The 18,531-nt window shown below is 37.8% G+C and overlaps 1 protein-coding gene across 1 annotated transcript; it reads left to right on the top strand.

Moving 5' to 3' along the window:
- The first annotated feature begins 11,996 nt into the window (after positions 1 to 11,996).
- Positions 11,997 to 17,283, top strand: LOC134666871 (uncharacterized). Its single transcript, XM_063524178.1, has 4 exons — positions 11,997 to 12,204; positions 14,154 to 15,503; positions 16,449 to 16,565; positions 17,263 to 17,283. The coding sequence occupies exons 2-4, from the start codon at positions 14,157 to 14,159 to the stop codon at positions 17,281 to 17,283; spliced, it is 1,485 nt and encodes a 494-aa protein (XP_063380248.1). The 5' UTR covers positions 11,997 to 12,204; positions 14,154 to 14,156.
- The last annotated feature ends 1,248 nt before the right edge of the window (positions 17,284 to 18,531 follow it).

Consider the following 18,531-nt stretch of genomic DNA (forward strand, 5'->3'; position numbering starts at 1 on the left):
CATGTATTATATTCAATTAGAACATAAAATATTTATTAACATGTTCACTTCGGCATTTAGCTTAACCGCACATCATAACTACAGGGTAGGGTAACTTGTTGATCAATGAAACACAAAAAAGTTATGCGTGTTATATTTCGTATGGCATTCTTGGTTTCTACATATCTTTTACAGTTTCTGTATTACAAACCTTTTGAAAAAAAAAGGAGTTTTGTTTAATTGTGTACTTGTGCATGTTTTCAATGAAACATTCTAATTTTTAGAGTGAAACAGATGTAATAATTATTATAGTCTACCATGAAACATCGTTAATAAACATTGAAACGGTGTAATAAATAAGTGACATTTGGCAACTAGTGTTTTATAAACGACTGTTTCAATGTTAGACATGTGACCTATACCTTGCCATCAATGAAACGTTCAACATATAAACCATCCTATCACAGCCGTTTCTAAAGTTAAGTATCTTATATTTTGCCATATGATAGACAAATTATTATAAATTTTCATGATATTTTACTTTTATAATTTTCGCACATATACTTTAATTATTTAAAAAAATTACGAGTTTGTTTCATTGTGCAGGAGCACTGGTACATGGGGTTCAGTGAACATCATGTTTCATTGTATACTACATACAAATGTTTCATTGTAAGGCTAGGGGGTGTTTATTACAACAATTTAAAAAAACTTAGCCAAAGAGTGAACTAAATTTAAAAATATTTAGGTTCAAATAAACTTTAATAACGTGGCAATGCTGCCAGCCTTCTGGGCACGCTGCCAATAGACGGCGATTTGGGGCAAATTTTCTATTTATAGTTTATAGTTTATTTTTAAGCTTAGTTTTTAATTTTAGTTTGTATTTTCTATTTTAAGGCTTTTTATTGTTTAATAATTCTTTTTTATTCTAAATGAAATAAATATAAGTTTAACTTTAATACACATAGAACACAAAAAAAATATGCCAAACTCTATTCTATTATATATCATGGTAAATACTTAATTGAGAACCATACATGAAAAAAAAAATAGTTTTGCCGCATGAATTTACAATAACGCTCGTAGCAACTTGCTCCTTCCCCGAGGCGTGCTCACGTATTGGTAAGGTGCTGGTCTGCTGGGGGTCCCTGAGCCTGCCCTTTCTTGACAGACGGCACTAGCTGGTAACACCTAGTTTCCGAGGTATCGCAAAGTTTTACTGTATCCGCTTGTTTCAACCTAGGACAACTGACCCTACACGTAATATAGAGTTACATCTCTCCATATTTATTCTCATCTTTTCAAATTCGTATTAGGCTTCCCAGAATAATTTTAATCGCTTGAGTGCGCGCTTGTTTAGTGGATCGCTCCTATCCCAGCCAAACCAGAGGTCAATGCCTTTGGCCCATCACAGCCAAACCAGAGGCAAATCCCTCTGGCCCATCCCAGCCAATGGTGCTTAATGGTGTCCTTTTATTTAATACAATGACCGCACCCGGCTCAATCTGGCTTTTCATGCCGTGTTTAATCAGAAATTATAGTACAATGAGATTCATTAATCTAACCGCAATAATGTAAGTAAGACATCTGATTATTTACTCCTAGTGAGTATTATATTCTTTGCTATTTACATAGCTACTCTTATCCTTTCTTGACGTTTGATCAAACTATGTATTTATTTATTTATTTATTTATTTATTTATTTATTTTTTATCATTTATTTACATACAATATATATACAGTGGTACAACTAAACGAAACCAATAACTAGCCCAAATCTAAAATAGGCCCCTGAGGCATTGTACCAAGGATGCTGGCGGCATTTCCCCGCTGTATCGCAATACTGATTAATTACGATGTTCCAAACGACATAAAATTACTAGGTACACATTTATTCATTGTGTTTACTGTTTAGTCATATATAATATATCGTACAGAAAGACCTTGTTAAAATATTAACTTCGCGATATAAATAATCGGAAATTAAGTATAACGATTTTTAAACGCAACGAGTAAATTGAATCGGTTAGGTAGGTATTTAGTTACGATTGCATGAAAGTGTAACTGCATTGATTCACCACACCACGATGGTGCAAAGCGAATCTATTTCCAAAGAGCAATCTTATTGTAATCTCACTGTTTGCAAAAACGATAAAAATGAAATACAATAGTAGTTACAGCTACTATGCGCGCGTCCTACTTGTGGAAAACTCAAGTTTTTATAAACAAAGTAAAACATTTTAATATATATATTGTATTTTGATAACGGGTTCGAGTAGATGTTTTATTCGAAATGATATAGAATAAATAGCGACCGTTTCTAGTTTGTCTCTAAATTAAATAAAAATCTACGTGTCATGCTTGAAAATATTTTTTTTGTTTTATTGTTTATATAAACAAAACACCTACTTTTAGACCTATGATCGATGTATGTTCGTAATTTTTTTTATCGAGCGTAAGTCATAAAATCAGGATTCGAATCATCGTAGTCCCTAGAGAATATCTGCAAGATCCTCAAGATTTCTGATAACATTTTGGCAACCGTTTTATTATAGATCTAAAAAAGCGGTACGATTTTTCAAAAACTCCGCTCTTTGAACCTACGGCAGTACTATGGCACCTTAAAAACTATAGGTAATCGACAAAGTGGGACCTTTTACTAAACTCAGACACATAATAATGCGGTTACTTCAGTCTATTGTAGTGCAATAATAACAAGGATGTGACGTGGATGACAGACTATAATATGTCGCTAGACATAATGTTCAGACTCAACAACTGGTTAAACTTCTCAAACGATAACATGTGCATTCAATATCCCATACATTTCACGACTCTTCTCTTTCCGCACAGACTCTATGGTATTGTTACGTTCTTTTTCGTTCTTTGGTTGATTATTTCTTTTTTAATGGGACAATCTAGTAATACGAAGTTGTTACCTAAATACCCACTCACATGCTTGATATTTTTCAGTGACCTCTATTACTCGTATTATAATAAAATAAGGGTGACAGCTGGTAGCTACATTACCAAAAGCATGTGAGTGGATACATGATTCAGTACCACGTAAAGACCATAAAATAATTAAACATATTGGGATACTTAGGGATTTAAAAAAAACCGGTTCCGAGCCTTGATGTCACTATCAGCGAAGACAATGTGTAATCACCTAATTCCTGTTTATCAATACTTAAACAGTTACAAGAACCCTTGAACAGTGCTTACAAATGTTTTGATTAGGTTACGTGTATTTTAACAACAAGATATAAGTATTATCACTATCAGTTAGTTGTGTACTGTCTTGACCTGATTTTTTTTGGTATATCTACAATGGTATTTACTCATGGCATTGAAAATCAACTATGTAGGCAGGTACGTATATTTATGTACCTATACTAATATTGTAAATGCGAAATTAACTCTGTCAACAGACAGATTTAGATGATACCTATTTTTGACCCTCCATCATGACTTAACGCCTTGACGCCGCATTCTCGGTTCTATTGGCCCGTATGACGTAAAATAACACTTGCACTGCGTGGGCCATTAAAATCGCTGCAGACTTTTCTTGGTCTAACTTTCTATCTACATTTTGGCTAGTAGTTATAAAACATTCCCGCACCCAAAAATTCGGGGTATGTGATTATCAGCCTTAGTCCCAGTGGATTGATTATTTGAAATTTGATTAAGGCCGCGTAGGTTCGTGTCCTTCTCTCTACCTTACTGAGCGTAAATTTGAGAGACCGGGGATATCATGTTTTTAAATTTCAATTTGTTGTAACTTTTAACAAAACAAAAAGTTATCGTTGAGCCCCCTCACAAATAAAATTCCGCATTATTAAATCAATTTTTGAAGTGAAAACTTCTTTAGCGGCTCTGAGCACTTTTGAGGTGGGGAAAAAATGATAAACTCGAGACAGCGTAACGCGTAACGCGTAATGCGGTGACGTCATGTGTGATGGACAATGTTATTCACCAAATAACATTAGTCATAACGTATCATAATCAGGCAGCGAAATGCTATACATGGAAGTATTCTGTCCGCTCAATTATGACCCAACGCAAACTACCCCGCGATAGGCGGTATACTTACAAACTGCTCGATTGGCAATCTCAGTACGACCGAGATGACAGTCAGTGACAAATGGCTAAATTGATTTATAAAAACAACGTTTTTTTTGTAATTAAAAATATATTCATGTGTCGTGAAGTGCTGCAGAAGTTATTTTAGTTCATACCAAGGACAGTGGAATCACTTTTCACTTGTAGTAAACAGATAACTTCAGTAGAATTTGGAAAAAACATGACGATTTGTTTTCAATACTACCGTGCTAAGCTAAAGCGTAACAACTGCATACGACTTTCATAACAACATACGACTTTTTAAATTGCGAGGATAATAGGGATGGTGTTATGCCAAATGAAGTAGACTATTTTATTAACTTGTGCTTGGTTTAGGTATTTTCTATATAATTATAAATGTAGTACTTAATGAATTCTTTCTTACAGATTTGTATTTTCCTTTTTTATTTCATGAGATGGAGCTGTAAAAAAAACTACCTAATTATTCCAAATTAATAATCAAATTTAATATTATCATTTTACATTACTTTCCATTCAGATTCCCACAAGATGCTATTCGCAGAGAACTATGGAAAAAGCTGTCCAATTAGAGAGACATGAAAATAAGTGGATGCCTGGAAAGATATTTAGAATATGTTCTATTCATGAGATATAACTCGTGAGATAATCATACCCGGTCTCCTATATGTAGATACACTTCCACTGAATTAATTTAACAAATACACACATTATCTGAAAATGTTGATCATTCGAATCCACCCTCTACCGTCACATATATGTAGGTTCTCTCTCAAGCCATTTCCGTCAGTAGAAAAGAGCGGCAAATTTAGAAAATGTAAGCGCGCGAACGGGTGTGGTCCCAAACAAAATTTTAATTTTGCACCTTTTTCTACTGACAAACTTGCTTGACCGGCTATATACATATAAAATATTTCCATTGGAACTTAAAGTGGGGATTTATTGTGACTCCGCCTATTCAAATATTTTTGACCCGATTCGTGTACCCATGTAAATTTTGCATACTGTATAGCCAGTCCGATTTCTAAGATCAAGTTCGCCATACATTTACTATGGCGTACTTGATCTTAGAAAAACGGACAAACTATACCTGAACGTGAATTCGCACTGCCATACAGATTGATAATAAAATATACAAAATACTTATTATAGCGGAATACATTTATACAACAATGATATATTTACTTATGTTGAGTTAGTCATTTCATAACAACATTTTAACTAGTTATCTTTTAATCTGCATTAAATTATTATACGTGAATTATTTGACTGGTTCTTCAATGTATGGCATAAACCTGTCCCTGTCCAAGTCATATTCTAATCAAATATGAACCGCGAACTCTCAGCAAGAAGGTTATTAGCGGATTAATGTCGCTGATTGGTAGTTATTGACGTTATATGCATTTCATCTACACTTAGCTATGTACCATTAGTGTAATAAAGATGACTATTATTTCGTTTACCAGCTTTGATTACAGGCTCTGTAAACGCGTCGTCTTATTTGAATGTAGGCGTAATTGCGTATGTGTGCTAATTTGGCCCGAGAATTTGAACGGTAATGTTCCTAAAGGCGGTATCCATGGTGATATATGATCGCAGTAATCAGGTCAATTATTTAAAACTGGACTTTTATATTAAGCAATAAAGCTTAATGTTCTAATAGTTCTAATCTTGTACGGGCTGAAATACGAGGATGTCACAGTTACATAACTTTAATATAATTCAATAAAGCTACATCTTGATGAAATCGCTAATAAAAGTGAACTCTAGTACTGGTGAATAAAACTCAAAATATCATGACCAAATATATTCAGATGCGAGGTCTACAAGGTAACTTTACAATTTCTATTCGAATTTTAAACAATGAACGCTACAAATTTAAGCTCACTGGCCAGCAATTTCGGAACTAAAGTTTTTCAATAGAAAGGAGGATGGGTCAATTATACATAGTGCTGCAGACATTTTGGACTAGTCATTGACTTTTCACTTCTGTCAGCACTCCCGGAGTGCTTTGCTATCGAGCGAAAGTCACAAAAACCAGGATTCGAATCGATGAGGTAAAAAAAGTCATAAAACTAGAAGATACTATTCTTTGAATGACCTTTTCACCAAATTATAAAGTGTAACTGATGACACGTGCTGTCATCCATTTGTCAATATTTATCAAAAGTCACTAGAACTCACTAGAACCTACAGATTTTTTTATCGAAATAATGAAGATTTGTAAATTTTAGTAGTAATGTTGCATTGTCAAAAACATACTCGGGAAGCGAAAAGTATCTGTGCAATGCCTAAATATTGCTGGCGGACAGACAGACGCCAAGGATTAGAAGAACGAATTACCAGTGCAGGTACAGCCCCTAACTCCCTAGTCCGCAGCAGTAGTTGCTAAGCGGGCGAGGTGTTCAAAATTACCTTGACATTGCTTGACACGCTCTTACGGCTCGATTCGGGAAATGAATTAGAGATTAACTAGATATGATATAGTAAAGTTATGTCATGTCCCACGGCAAAAGGTACCTTATGGGGTTGGCGATGGCGCCGTGATTCGGGAAATTAATTAGAGATTCACTAGATATGAAATCGTATCTGTTAATCTCTAATTAATTTCCCGAATCGCGCCGTTATTCTCTTAACAATAACGTCGCGTCAAGATCATTTTGAACACCTGGCCCGCTTAGCAACTTCTGCTGCAGACTGCAATAATAATTAACTAGGTACCTAGATGTTTAAATAAATACTTAACTTCTGAAAGGGAATACTTGGGATAAGATGGGACTTGGGATGAATGTGTGTGTGTGTGTTTTTAGGGTTCCGTACCCAAAAGGTAAAAACGGGTACATAGTGCGCTGCGCTGTCCGTCTGTCTGTCTGTCTATCTGTCACCAGGATGTAGATAACTCGAGAACCGTGATAGCTAGACAGTTGAAATTTTCACAGATATGATGTATATCTGTTGCCGCCGTAACAACAAATACTAAAAACAAAATAAACTTTAAGTGGAGCTGCCATATAACATTGGTCGGTTATTTAAGTCGGTGGCAAACAAAAATACGGTCCGCCTGATAGTAAGCGATCACCGTAGCATTAGCGTGGTATTTTGGTGCCCCCCCTCAACGTGGTGCCCTAAGCACGTGCTTGTTTTGCTTATTGGTTAATCCGGCACTGTTAACAATGTATTTTTTATGTGAAACGTGAGTGAAATCTCTTTAAAAATCCGTAGGGGTCGGATCAAAAACTGTAACTAAGTCCGACTCACGCTTGACTGTACACTTCTAATAGGTTTTTCTGTCATCAATAGGTATAGACCTATTTTATGTTTTTTTTTTCAAAATTTTAGACCTAGTAGTTTCTGAGATAAAGCCCCCCCCCCCCTTTATCTCAGAAACTACTAGGTCTAAAATTTAATGGAATGGTAATTTTTTGCCTATTTTCTTGAATAACTTCTAAACTGTTTATTCGAAAATTACAAAAAAAAATATTTGAGATCCTTACAATAAGCTCTTTCATTTGATATGTAACATGATATGGTTCGAAATTTTTTATTTTTTATTTTTTTCATTTACCCCCCAAAAGTGGCCCCCATGTTTAAAATTCATTTGTTTACGTTACATGTCTGTATTTGGGTCACAAACTTACATATGTGTACCAAATTTCAACTTGATTGGTCCAGCAGTTCCGGAGAAAATCGGCTGTGACAGACGGACAGACAGACAGACAGACGCACGAGTGATCCTATAAGGGTTCCGTTTTTTCCTTTTGAGGTACGGAACCCTAAAAATGAAAAAATCTATTTTAAGTGACAAGTTTACCGATAACATTTATTTTTTATGTACAAATACATTCAAAAAATTGAAAATACAACACAAAAAAAAATTTTTTTTGGCGAAATTGACCTAAACTCATATTATATTACATTTTTTACTTCTCTTGACCTCAGAAATGCGTGGTTAAAATTATTCGGTTTCCTCATGATACACCGTGTATTATGTATTATAATATATAAGTATTGTAAGTATGATCCCACCAAAAACATTTTCATGTAAAATATTGCCAAGACGAAACTATATACAAGCCCTAACCTTAGTCAAAATATGTGGCTTGGTCGTTTATGTCAACACAGGTGCTTAAGGCTCCTCTACACGATGGGCCAACGCCAGCCACTCCAAGGGACGCAGCCATGCGGTAGAATGACATAGCAATATCAATTGCTCCTTCTAACGCATAAATGCGTCCCTTGGAGTGGCCGGCGTTGGCCCATCGTGTAGAGGAGCCATTAGATGTAAATGGCGCCATCGCTCGGAAAGATGGCCCATACCTTTGGCCACAACTCTCCCCGGTGCTGACTGCGGCTCCGACCACCAACTTCTTGTAGCAACAGTCCGAGTACGGCTAAAGAGGATGCAAAGACCTAAAGTAGGCCCGAGTATGCAAAGCATAAATATCAGTAGCTTCAGAGAAGGCTTTGCACAGAGAGTAGTTGACTTCCCAAATAACATGACAGACAGTGACACTAAATGGGAATATTTCAAAAGGATGATAGAGGAAACAGCTAGGGTTAATAAGATGTCGAAGCCCGTTATGAAAGATTTTATCACACAGGAGACGGGACGGCCCAAATCATCCTTGAGAGACGAGAACTAAAGGAAAGCGGTATATGTGCAACTGAAGACCAGAAGCGGTATGCAGAACTGAGCCGCTTAGTTCAACAACGCTGTCGGAAAGATTATGATAATCACATCAACGAAGTCTGTCTCGAACTCGAACGCCACTCGATGAGAAATGAATCCCGGTATCTTTTTCAAAAAGTAAAAGAACTGACTGGAACGCGAAAACCGAGGACTTGTGCCATCGAAGATAAAGACGGACGTTTACTGACAAGTGTGGCTGAAGTGTTGGAGCGCTGGAAAAGTTACTGCGCGGAGCTATATGACACGGGAAGCCTTATTGACTCTAGTATCACATGGTCAACAGAAGAACCTGATATCCTACCGTCAGAAATTGATCAGGCCATCAAAGCTCTCAAGTGCAGGAAATCACCGGGCAAGGATACTATTACAGCCGAAATATTGAAAAACCTAGGTCCGCGAGGCACCAAGGGCATCACCGAAATCTGTAATACCATCTGGAAAACTGGAAGATGGCCAAAAGATTGGACAGAATCGGTGTTCATACCTTTACATAAAAAAGGCTCTTCAAAAGACTGTGGCAATTACAGGACTATAGCGTTAATATCTCATGCCAGTAAGATCCTCCTGCATGTGATTAATGAACGTCTTAACTACTTTCTAAGCCGACAGATACCAAGAGAGCAGGCAGGCTTCGTGAAGGGCAGAGGAACGCGGGAACAAATACTAAACGTTCGACAAATCATAGAGAAGAGCAGGGAATTCAACAGCCCCTTGGTTCTGTGCTTTATTGACTACAAGAAAGCCTTCGACTGCGTGCAATGGGAAGGCTGTGGAATGTTCTACCCGAAATGGGAGCCCCTGAGCACCTCGTTGCTTTGATCAAGAGTCTGTACGCTGAAAACCGTTCGTTCATTAGAATAGGCACTGAATGCTCCAATATGTTCCAAACAAAAAAGGGAGTGAGACAGGGGTGCATCTTGTCTCCTGCACTTTTTAACATATATGGAGAATACATCATTCGGAAAACCATCGAAAATTGGGACAAGGGTTTCCCTATTGGTGGGAAAAGGTTATCGAATCTCCGATATGCAGACGACACCATTCTTTTGGCAACATCAATGGAAGACATGGGTGAATTATTTCAAAGACTCGAATTAGAAAGTGGCAACGTAGGTCTCGCTGTGAACAGAGCGAAAACCAAAGTGATGGTGGTGGATCGAGCCGGAAAGTTAGCAAATGTCACCTGCAACATTCCTGGCATTGATATAGTCGACCGCTATATTTACCTGGGTTCCCAAATCTGCAATGATGGCAAATGTGTGTCCGAGATAAGAAGGCGAATCGGGATGGCAAAGGATGCTATGACCCGTTTAAATAACATTTGGAAGAAAAGGGGAATTGGTATCAAAACCAAGATCAGATTGATACGAGCACTAGTATTCCCTATCTTCCTGTATGGAGTGGAAACGTGGACTATCCTGGCCAGAGAGAGAAAAAGGATTGATGCATTTGAGATGTGGTGCTGGAGACGAATGTTGCGAATACCTTGGACGGCGAGACGTACTAATGCATCAATCCTAACCCAGCTCCGAGTGAAAACTCGTCTATCCACCATATGCCAACAGCGGTTACTATCATATTTCGGACACACAGTGCGCAGAGGTGACGAAATTTTAGAAAAACTGATAGTGATTGGACACACCGAAGGCAGGAGATTACGCGGTCGTTCACCAATAAGATGGACCGATCAAGTTAAAGACTCGTCATCCTCTGCTTTCTACACGGTCGTCAGAGACGCGTTGGACAGAAACCGGTGGAGACAGATCATCCGCTCCAGATGCAACCCTGATACTGACCACGATCCTCAGACATGAGGGACCGACCAAAGAGAGAGACCTTTGGCCTATTGTCGAGTAGATGGCGCTACTTTTTGACATTTAACAAATTTAACACATATCAGTGAAAAAATAAGGATCAAAGTGAAATGCCGTTCTAAAAGTGTTAATAATTTCGAAAGATAGCAGTAAATGTTACTGACTACATGATTTACTTTGTTAATAAACCTCTAGTCTAAATTCCCTTTGTTGGAATATTAGTTATTGAAAGCCCGTCAAAAGCATATACGTATAAATATTTTTAAGGAATAATCTTGATTTTGTTGCTCTCATTATTTGACAGCGCCCATACGGTTGCGAACGCTAAGCAGCGCTACCACGATGCACGGTACCAATTACTCAAACCCAGGTTGTGAGGGTTCAGCAACAAAACGACGAAGCTCTTTGAGAAAAGGTAGGTAGTGCCTTTTTGCGCTTCGCTTTGATCCGTGCCCCCAAATACCCACGAATTTCAATTTCAATTTCAATTATTTATTCATAAAATTTACATTTTATACGTCATAATGTTATTGTTAAGCATAGATCTTAGAGTTGTGTTATTATTTGACGACCGGTCTGGCCTAGTGGGTAGTGACCCTGCCTGCGAAGCCGATGGTCCTGGGTTCGAATCCCAGTAAGGGCATTTATTTGTATGATGATACAGATGTTTGTTCCTGAGTCATGGGTGTTTTCTATGTATTTAAGTATGTATTTGTATATTATATATATCGTTGTCTGAGTACTCACAACACAAGCCTTCTTGAGCTTACTGTGGGACTTAGTCAATCTGTGTAAGAATGTCCTATAATATTTATTTTTTTTATTTTATTTTATAGATTTTGTCAACACAACATAGATAAAAATGTATTAAATTAAAACTTACTCTCAACATCCTTCGAAGTCCTGGTCAGAGTGGAAAAAAGGAGGACCTTGGTTGATTTTCTGAACATGGATTTTTTTTCAATAGTAGATATCAAGCTTCAAAAAAAGCATTTAGTTCTTTTGGTTTAAATGTGGGGTGGATATTAAATAGTATTTTATGCAAACGTTGTTTAAGAGAGGTCAAAAAAGGCGAATGGCGTGAGACACAATTTGAGGCGAAGCCGAAAATTGTTAATAAAGACGCCACGAGTATTTTTTGACTCAGTTAAACAACGTTGCATACAATACTTTTTCTACGACCAAGCACTTACTTTTGTCATGATTTTTGTATTTACATTGAATTTAAGCAAACACGTTTATGATTTTTTGTGAACGCAGTGTTATTATAAACACGATTAAAAAGGCAACACCCAACAGATTATCATCATACGTTTTGAACGCACCAATAATTAATATTATACTGGCAACACTGGACTTTTCATGAATATGATTGGGTCAAACTTACTAATGGGACTGTTGCTAAACTCTGATTGGTCAGGTTTGACAGTTAGTATCAACCAATCAGCAATGATAATTTGCCCGCCATTTTTTAGTCATGGCGGTTAGGAGGTTTGGTGTCGTTGATGCATTCTTGGTAGAACCATCAAGCGGAACAGTCAAGGAGAAGTAAAGTTTTACAACATCTCAGAAGTGTCCAGAACCTGCCTACATGGTGGATATACTTACCACGGAGTGTACGTAAGTACTATTTCAACTATCCTGATACACAATTAGACATTGTTAATCCATAGTGTTTAGATAATTTAACAGTAACGGGTTTAGATGTTGAGAAATATATCTTAACTAAATTCTTTACAGCATATATGTCTGTAGTTATAATGGTTCGAAATACGTGCAAAGTGAATAGTAAATTCGGGTATAAAATTCTTTGTTCGTTCATTCTCTGACTACCTACAAAAAAAAAAACTATATGGATAAGATTCCATTGAGTTTATCTTTTGCCCAGTATGTTTTATTTAATAGGTTGGAATTAATAAATATCTAAATAGTAGGTAAAACGGAATCGCCCTAAGTATATGTTATATGTTCATAGCTCCATGTATTTCTTCTTACAATATTAATTATTTTCAATTTCGAACAATAAATCCATACTTTTGTGAATTACATCACAAATGAAAGTTAATCATGGTAGAAATGGAAGGATTTGTTTTTGTAGTTGCTTCAATCGATTCAAGTAAAGATAATTTAGCTTGTGATACGTTGTGATACGTCATTCATTGTATAAAAGTTTGCAATACGATTGTACAATACGTTGTTAACGGGTCTAGATGTTCAATATTACATGAGAATGTTTGATTTTATGTTCATATTTACATGATGCTACTCATAGCAATTAATGATGAATGGCAAGGCGGATAAAGATAACCAGTATAACTCTGACCTTCGTCTACACCCGTTGTTATCACGGTAACGTAGTTCAAGCTATATTGGACATGTGAGGTCCGTTTTATTAAGAAAAGTGTGTGAATAGCATATCTGGGCTTTGTTTCAAGACGCGAGTGTTCGTCTAGATTTTGTTTGAAGACGTGAGCGTGCGTCTAGATTTGTGTTTGAGACGTGAGCGTGCGTCTAGATTTGTGTTTGATGACGTGAGCGTGCGTCTAGATTTGTGTTTGATGACGTGAGCGTGCGTCTAGATTTGTGTTTGATGACGTGAGCGTGCGTCTAGATTTGTGTTTGATGACGTGAGCGTGCGTCTAGAATTGTGTTTGATGACGTGAGCGTGCGTCTAGATTTGTGTTTGATGACGTGAGCGTGCGTCTAGAATTGTGTTTGATGACGTGAGCGTGCGTCTAGATTTGTGTTTGATGACGTGAGCGTGCGTCTAGAATTGTGTTTGATGACGTGACCGTGCGTCTAGATTTGTGTTTGATGACGTGAGCGTGCGTCTAGATTTGTGTTTGATGACGTGAGTGTGCGTCTAGATTTTTGATTGAGGACGTGAGCGAGTCTAGATTTTTGTCTTAGTGACTGTGAGTACAGTCTGGGATTTATATGAGATGTGAGGAGCGCCACAATGTACACTCACACGGTTGGCACTCACTTAATTGAAAATGTATACTTACCAAAATTGTCATAGCTAGCGAGTTTAGCTTACGGTAGTGAAAAGATGTACGGTACGGATTAAGATTAACAGAACGATGTGTTTGAAATAGTCTTAATTACATTAAAGAGCTCCCGAGTACTATGTAATATAGGGGAAATCAATTTGAGTTCTAGGTGAATGAGTAAGAAACCAGAGCTTGAACCCTTGTTTAGGTGCTACGAGTTCTTTCAAAGGTCAAGCCTTACGGTTCGGGTTCTGTCTGAGTATGAGGATGAGTATGAGGATGAGGATGAGGATGAGGATGAGTATGAGGATGAGTATGATGAGGATGAGTATGAGGATGAGTATGAAGATGAGTATGAGGATGAGTATGAGGATGAGTATGAGGATGAGGATGAGGATGAGTATGAGGATGAGTATGAGGATGAGTATGAGGATGAGTATGAGGATGAGTATGAGTATGACGATGAGAATGAGGATGAGTATAAGGAAATATACATGGTTTGGGAACAATCTTACAAAAACCATCTTGTCCAAACTAAGCAAGCTTGTAATTGATAAGTTTATTTATTTGTTTTAGATCATGTCAAGAACATCTGCCTCCAGTGAGACTGCTGGGCGCCTTCCGTTGGTCCTGAGGAAAAACCGAATAATAAGTATGTCAAGTGAGAGCTCGGATGACGATATACCTCCGATAATTGTTAGAAGACGTCACCGCCCCATCGTTAGCAATAATGATGATAATGATGGATTGAACACTAGCACGCGCGAGGGTACAAAGCGCAAACAAGTCGTTGCAGATGAGGACGCACATTCTAATTCAAAGCGCCGTAAATCGGGAGGATCTGGCAGCACCGTCAACGTTAAAGATTTGATTGAAGCACTTAACAGCAGAAGTAAACCGTCCATCAGTTCTCATCAAATGTTGAATGCTTTACCGGAGTTCGATCCCGATAATAAGAGTCAAAATATCGAGATCTGGTTGCACAAGGTAAATGAGTACGCTCGAATATATGAATGGGACGATGTCCAAACATCTCACTATGCGACACAAAAGTTGGTCGGTACAGCTAAGAAATGGCTTTATTCGCTACCAAGCCTGAATTTTACGTGGCCAGACTGGCAAGTAAAACTACGTCGTGCCTTTCCAATTGACGACAACTTTGCACTTATGTTGGAAGAAATGTTTGCTCGAAAAACTAAAGCCGATGAGAGTTTGCGCACATATTTCTACGACAAATTGATGCTGTTGAATAGATGCGAAATCACCGGTAAAAAGGCAGTAGATTGTCTTATCCACGGCATATCGGATGTATCGATGAGAAATAGTGCGCAGGCACTTAAATGCGTAGAGCCGGAAGACTTATTACAATATTTTGTAATTCAACAACCCGAAAAAGCCTTCTCATTCACACAAAAGAAACGGGGCTATGCTGAAGGAATGGAAAGAAGAATATTTCGCAAGATACGTTGTTTTAACTGCGGTGTTGATGGACACACATCAAATAGATGTCCTCAGAAGAAAGAAATTCCGAATACGAAGTCATCGACCTGCTTTAATTGTAAAGAAGAGGGACATCGATTTAGTAACTGTCCCAAGACACTTATGAAGTGTAAAGCTTGTGGCATGATTGGCCACAATGATCAAAACTGTCGGTTTCCCTCTTCTAAAAACGCAACAAAGACTGAAAAGGTGTTGAATATTATTAGTTCTAATAGCAATGAAAAATTTGTTAAAGAAATTGATGTTAATAATAAATCAGTACATGCTTACATTGACTTTGGTAGCGACTGTTCCCTTATGAATTCAACCGAAGCTGAAAACTTAAAACTGGACAAAATTTTCTCTGATTTACCGGCAATAAAAGGATTTGGCAATTTCCTTGTAACACCCATGCATAAATCTAAAGTGACAGTCCAGGTTGATGAAGTGCGTGCTGAGGTCATAGTTTATGTAGTACCCGATAAATATTTACATGTACCGGTACTAATAGGTCAGAATTTTACGGAATTGCCTCAGGTGTTAGTCGTTAAGGATAGCAAAAATTTGTTTTTCTTTAACAATCCTTCAGAAGAATCTGAGTCAGGATCGAGTTCTAACATTGTCAAGTTGGTAAACATTGATAATTTAACTCTGACTGGAATTCACTTTGTACCGGTACAGATTAATGAACCTTATAATGGTAATGTGTATGTGGAGGAACAATTGCGATTAGTTCCTGGTAAGGAGTATCGAGTACTCCAGGGCGCATATCAAATTAAAGACGGCATAAGTGAAATACTTGTTTCGAATATGACAAATGCTCCTGTAACTCTGAAAAAAGGCACCTTGTTAAGTCGAGCTTATCCGTTTAAGGAAGTCAATATGGTCGATGTACGACGAATCACTGGAAATAATAATAAAACTTTACCTCCGATTAACATAGACGAAATACAAGTGGGCCCGAATATAAATAATGAAACCAAGGTAAATTTACATAGCTTGCTACAAAAATATCGGGAATGTTTCGCGAACTCGCTAGACGAAATTGGTTGTGCTCCTAAAGAATTCGAGATGAAAATAGATCTGAAGGACGATAAACCGATTGCTTATCGACCATATAGGCTTTCTCATTCTGAAAGAGTTAAGGTTAGAGAAACAATCTCAGATCTTCTTAAAAATGACATAATCAGGGAGTCTAGCTCGGACTATGCCAGTCCAATATTAATGGTTAGGAAGAAAAGTGGAGACCAGAGATTGTGCGTTGATTATAGGGCATTAAAGGCAAAAACTGTTAAAGACAGGTATCCACTCCCTATTATTGAGGACCAAGTAGGAAACCTTAGTGGAAACAAGTACTTCACTACCTTAGACATGGCATCAGGCTATTACCAGGTACCACTATCTGAAGGAAGCAAACACTTATCAGCTTTCGTCACCCCGGACGGCCACTACGAATTTAATCGCATGCCGTTCGGGTTAGCTAATGCACCTGCAGTGTTCCAGAAGATGGTAAATAAAATATTAGGCGCAAGTCGGTTCGAGTCCGTACTTGCATACATGGATGATTTGCTTATTCCAACCACAACGCTGAGCGAAGGCTTTGAAAAACTTGAGCAAGTATTGAAGTTGATAAAGGAATATGGTCTTACCTTAAAGCTTTCGAAGTGTCGCTTTTTCTCCACGTCAATTGAATATCTTGGGTACGAAGTTTCGGAACAAGGTATCCAACCAAGTCGGCACAAGACTACTGCGATTGAACAATTTCCAACGCCTAGAAATATACACGAAACAAGGCAATTCCTTGGATTGGCCAGCTATTTTAGAAAATTTGTAAAAGGGTTTGGTGAAATGGCACGTCCTCTAACTACACTTTTAAAGAAAGGTTCTGACTGGAGATGGACTGATGCAGAAGAGAACGCCTTCTCAAGTTTAAAGAATGTGCTGTCTAATAGACCGGTATTGGCTCTTTACGATCATACAGCCCAGACCGAGTTACACACAGATGCAAGTTCTCTTGGGATTGGAGGAATACTTATGCAACGGCAAAAAGGTACAAATGAACTCAAACCTGTGGCGTATTTTAGCCGTCAGACCTCACCGGAAGAAAAAGTTTACCATTCCTATGAACTGGAAACTCTAGCAGTGGTTTGTTCACTGAGGAAGTTTAGAGTATATTTACTGGGACGTCCATTCAAAATTTTTACAGATTGTCAAGCTCTCCGTCTGACCCTAACCAAGAAAGATCTCGTACCGCGAATAGCAAGATGGCTTTTACAGATGGGAGAGTACGATTATGAAATAGAGTATCGTCCAGGTGACCGCATGATGCACGTCGATGCATTAAGTCGAAACCCTGTGGAAGTCCCCAACGACGATTGTAACCCCGAAAATGTTATTTCTGTTCTCCGCATTGAACAAAGTGATTGGCTGGTTACATTGCAATTAGGTGATTCGGATACAAGTAGAATAATTAAAACGTTAAAACCCGAGATGGATGAAGAATACGTGGATATAAAGAAACATTACGTACTTAAGAATAATGTACTATACCGAAAAGTAAGAGATCATGATGAGGATACTTTGAAACTGGTAATACCCAAAGGAGCAAGGTGGCAGATATGTCGTCTCAACCACGATGAAGTGGGACATTTTGGCATTAACAAGACTCTTGAGCGTATACAAAGTCAATATTGGTTTCCCAAAATGGCCCGCTTCGTAAAAAAATACGTGAGTGCGTGCCTTGAATGTGCATACAACAAGGACAACAAAAAACCAGGAAAAAAGGGACACATCTATCCCATTGAGAAAATGAGTGTTCCCTTTCAAACGATCCACATTGATCACCTTGGACCTTTCCTTAAGAGTAAACGACAAAATGTTTATATCCTAACTGTGGTTGACGGTTTTTCGAAATATGTTTTTGTAAGACCGGTGAAGAACACCAAAAGCAATACAACAATAAAAGTTTTGGAAAGCATATTCCAGGACTTTGGTACACCAGAACGTATTATATCTGACAGGGGAACAGCGTTTACGTCTGGTCAGTTTAAACAATTTTGTGCTGAAAGACATATCAAACATGTTCTAAATGCTGTCGCTTGTCCACGTGCCAATGGACAAGCGGAACGCGTTAATCAGGTAATCTTAAATGCATTAGCAGCACAAAATTCGTTACAAAATGAAAAAGACTGGGATTTAGCTGTCCCTAAGGTGCAGTTTGGTATTAACAGTACAGTCAATGCCACAACAGGAAAAACTCCATCAGAGGTACTTTTCGGCATGAGACTAAAAGGTATCCCTGATAGTATGTTTAGAGAACTTGTTGCCGAGACTAACGGGCATCAAGACTTACTTGAATTAAGAAAAGAAATCAAGGTTACAATTGATGAAAGACAAGATAAAATGAAAAAGTCACATGATTCGAAAACAAAACCTGCGGACCAGTATAAAGTTGGCGACTTGGTTAAAATAACAA

The sequence above is a fragment of the Cydia fagiglandana genome, chromosome 8 (assembly GCF_963556715.1).
Source record: "Cydia fagiglandana chromosome 8, ilCydFagi1.1, whole genome shotgun sequence".
NCBI classification, from domain to species: domain Eukaryota; kingdom Metazoa; phylum Arthropoda; class Insecta; order Lepidoptera; family Tortricidae; genus Cydia; species Cydia fagiglandana.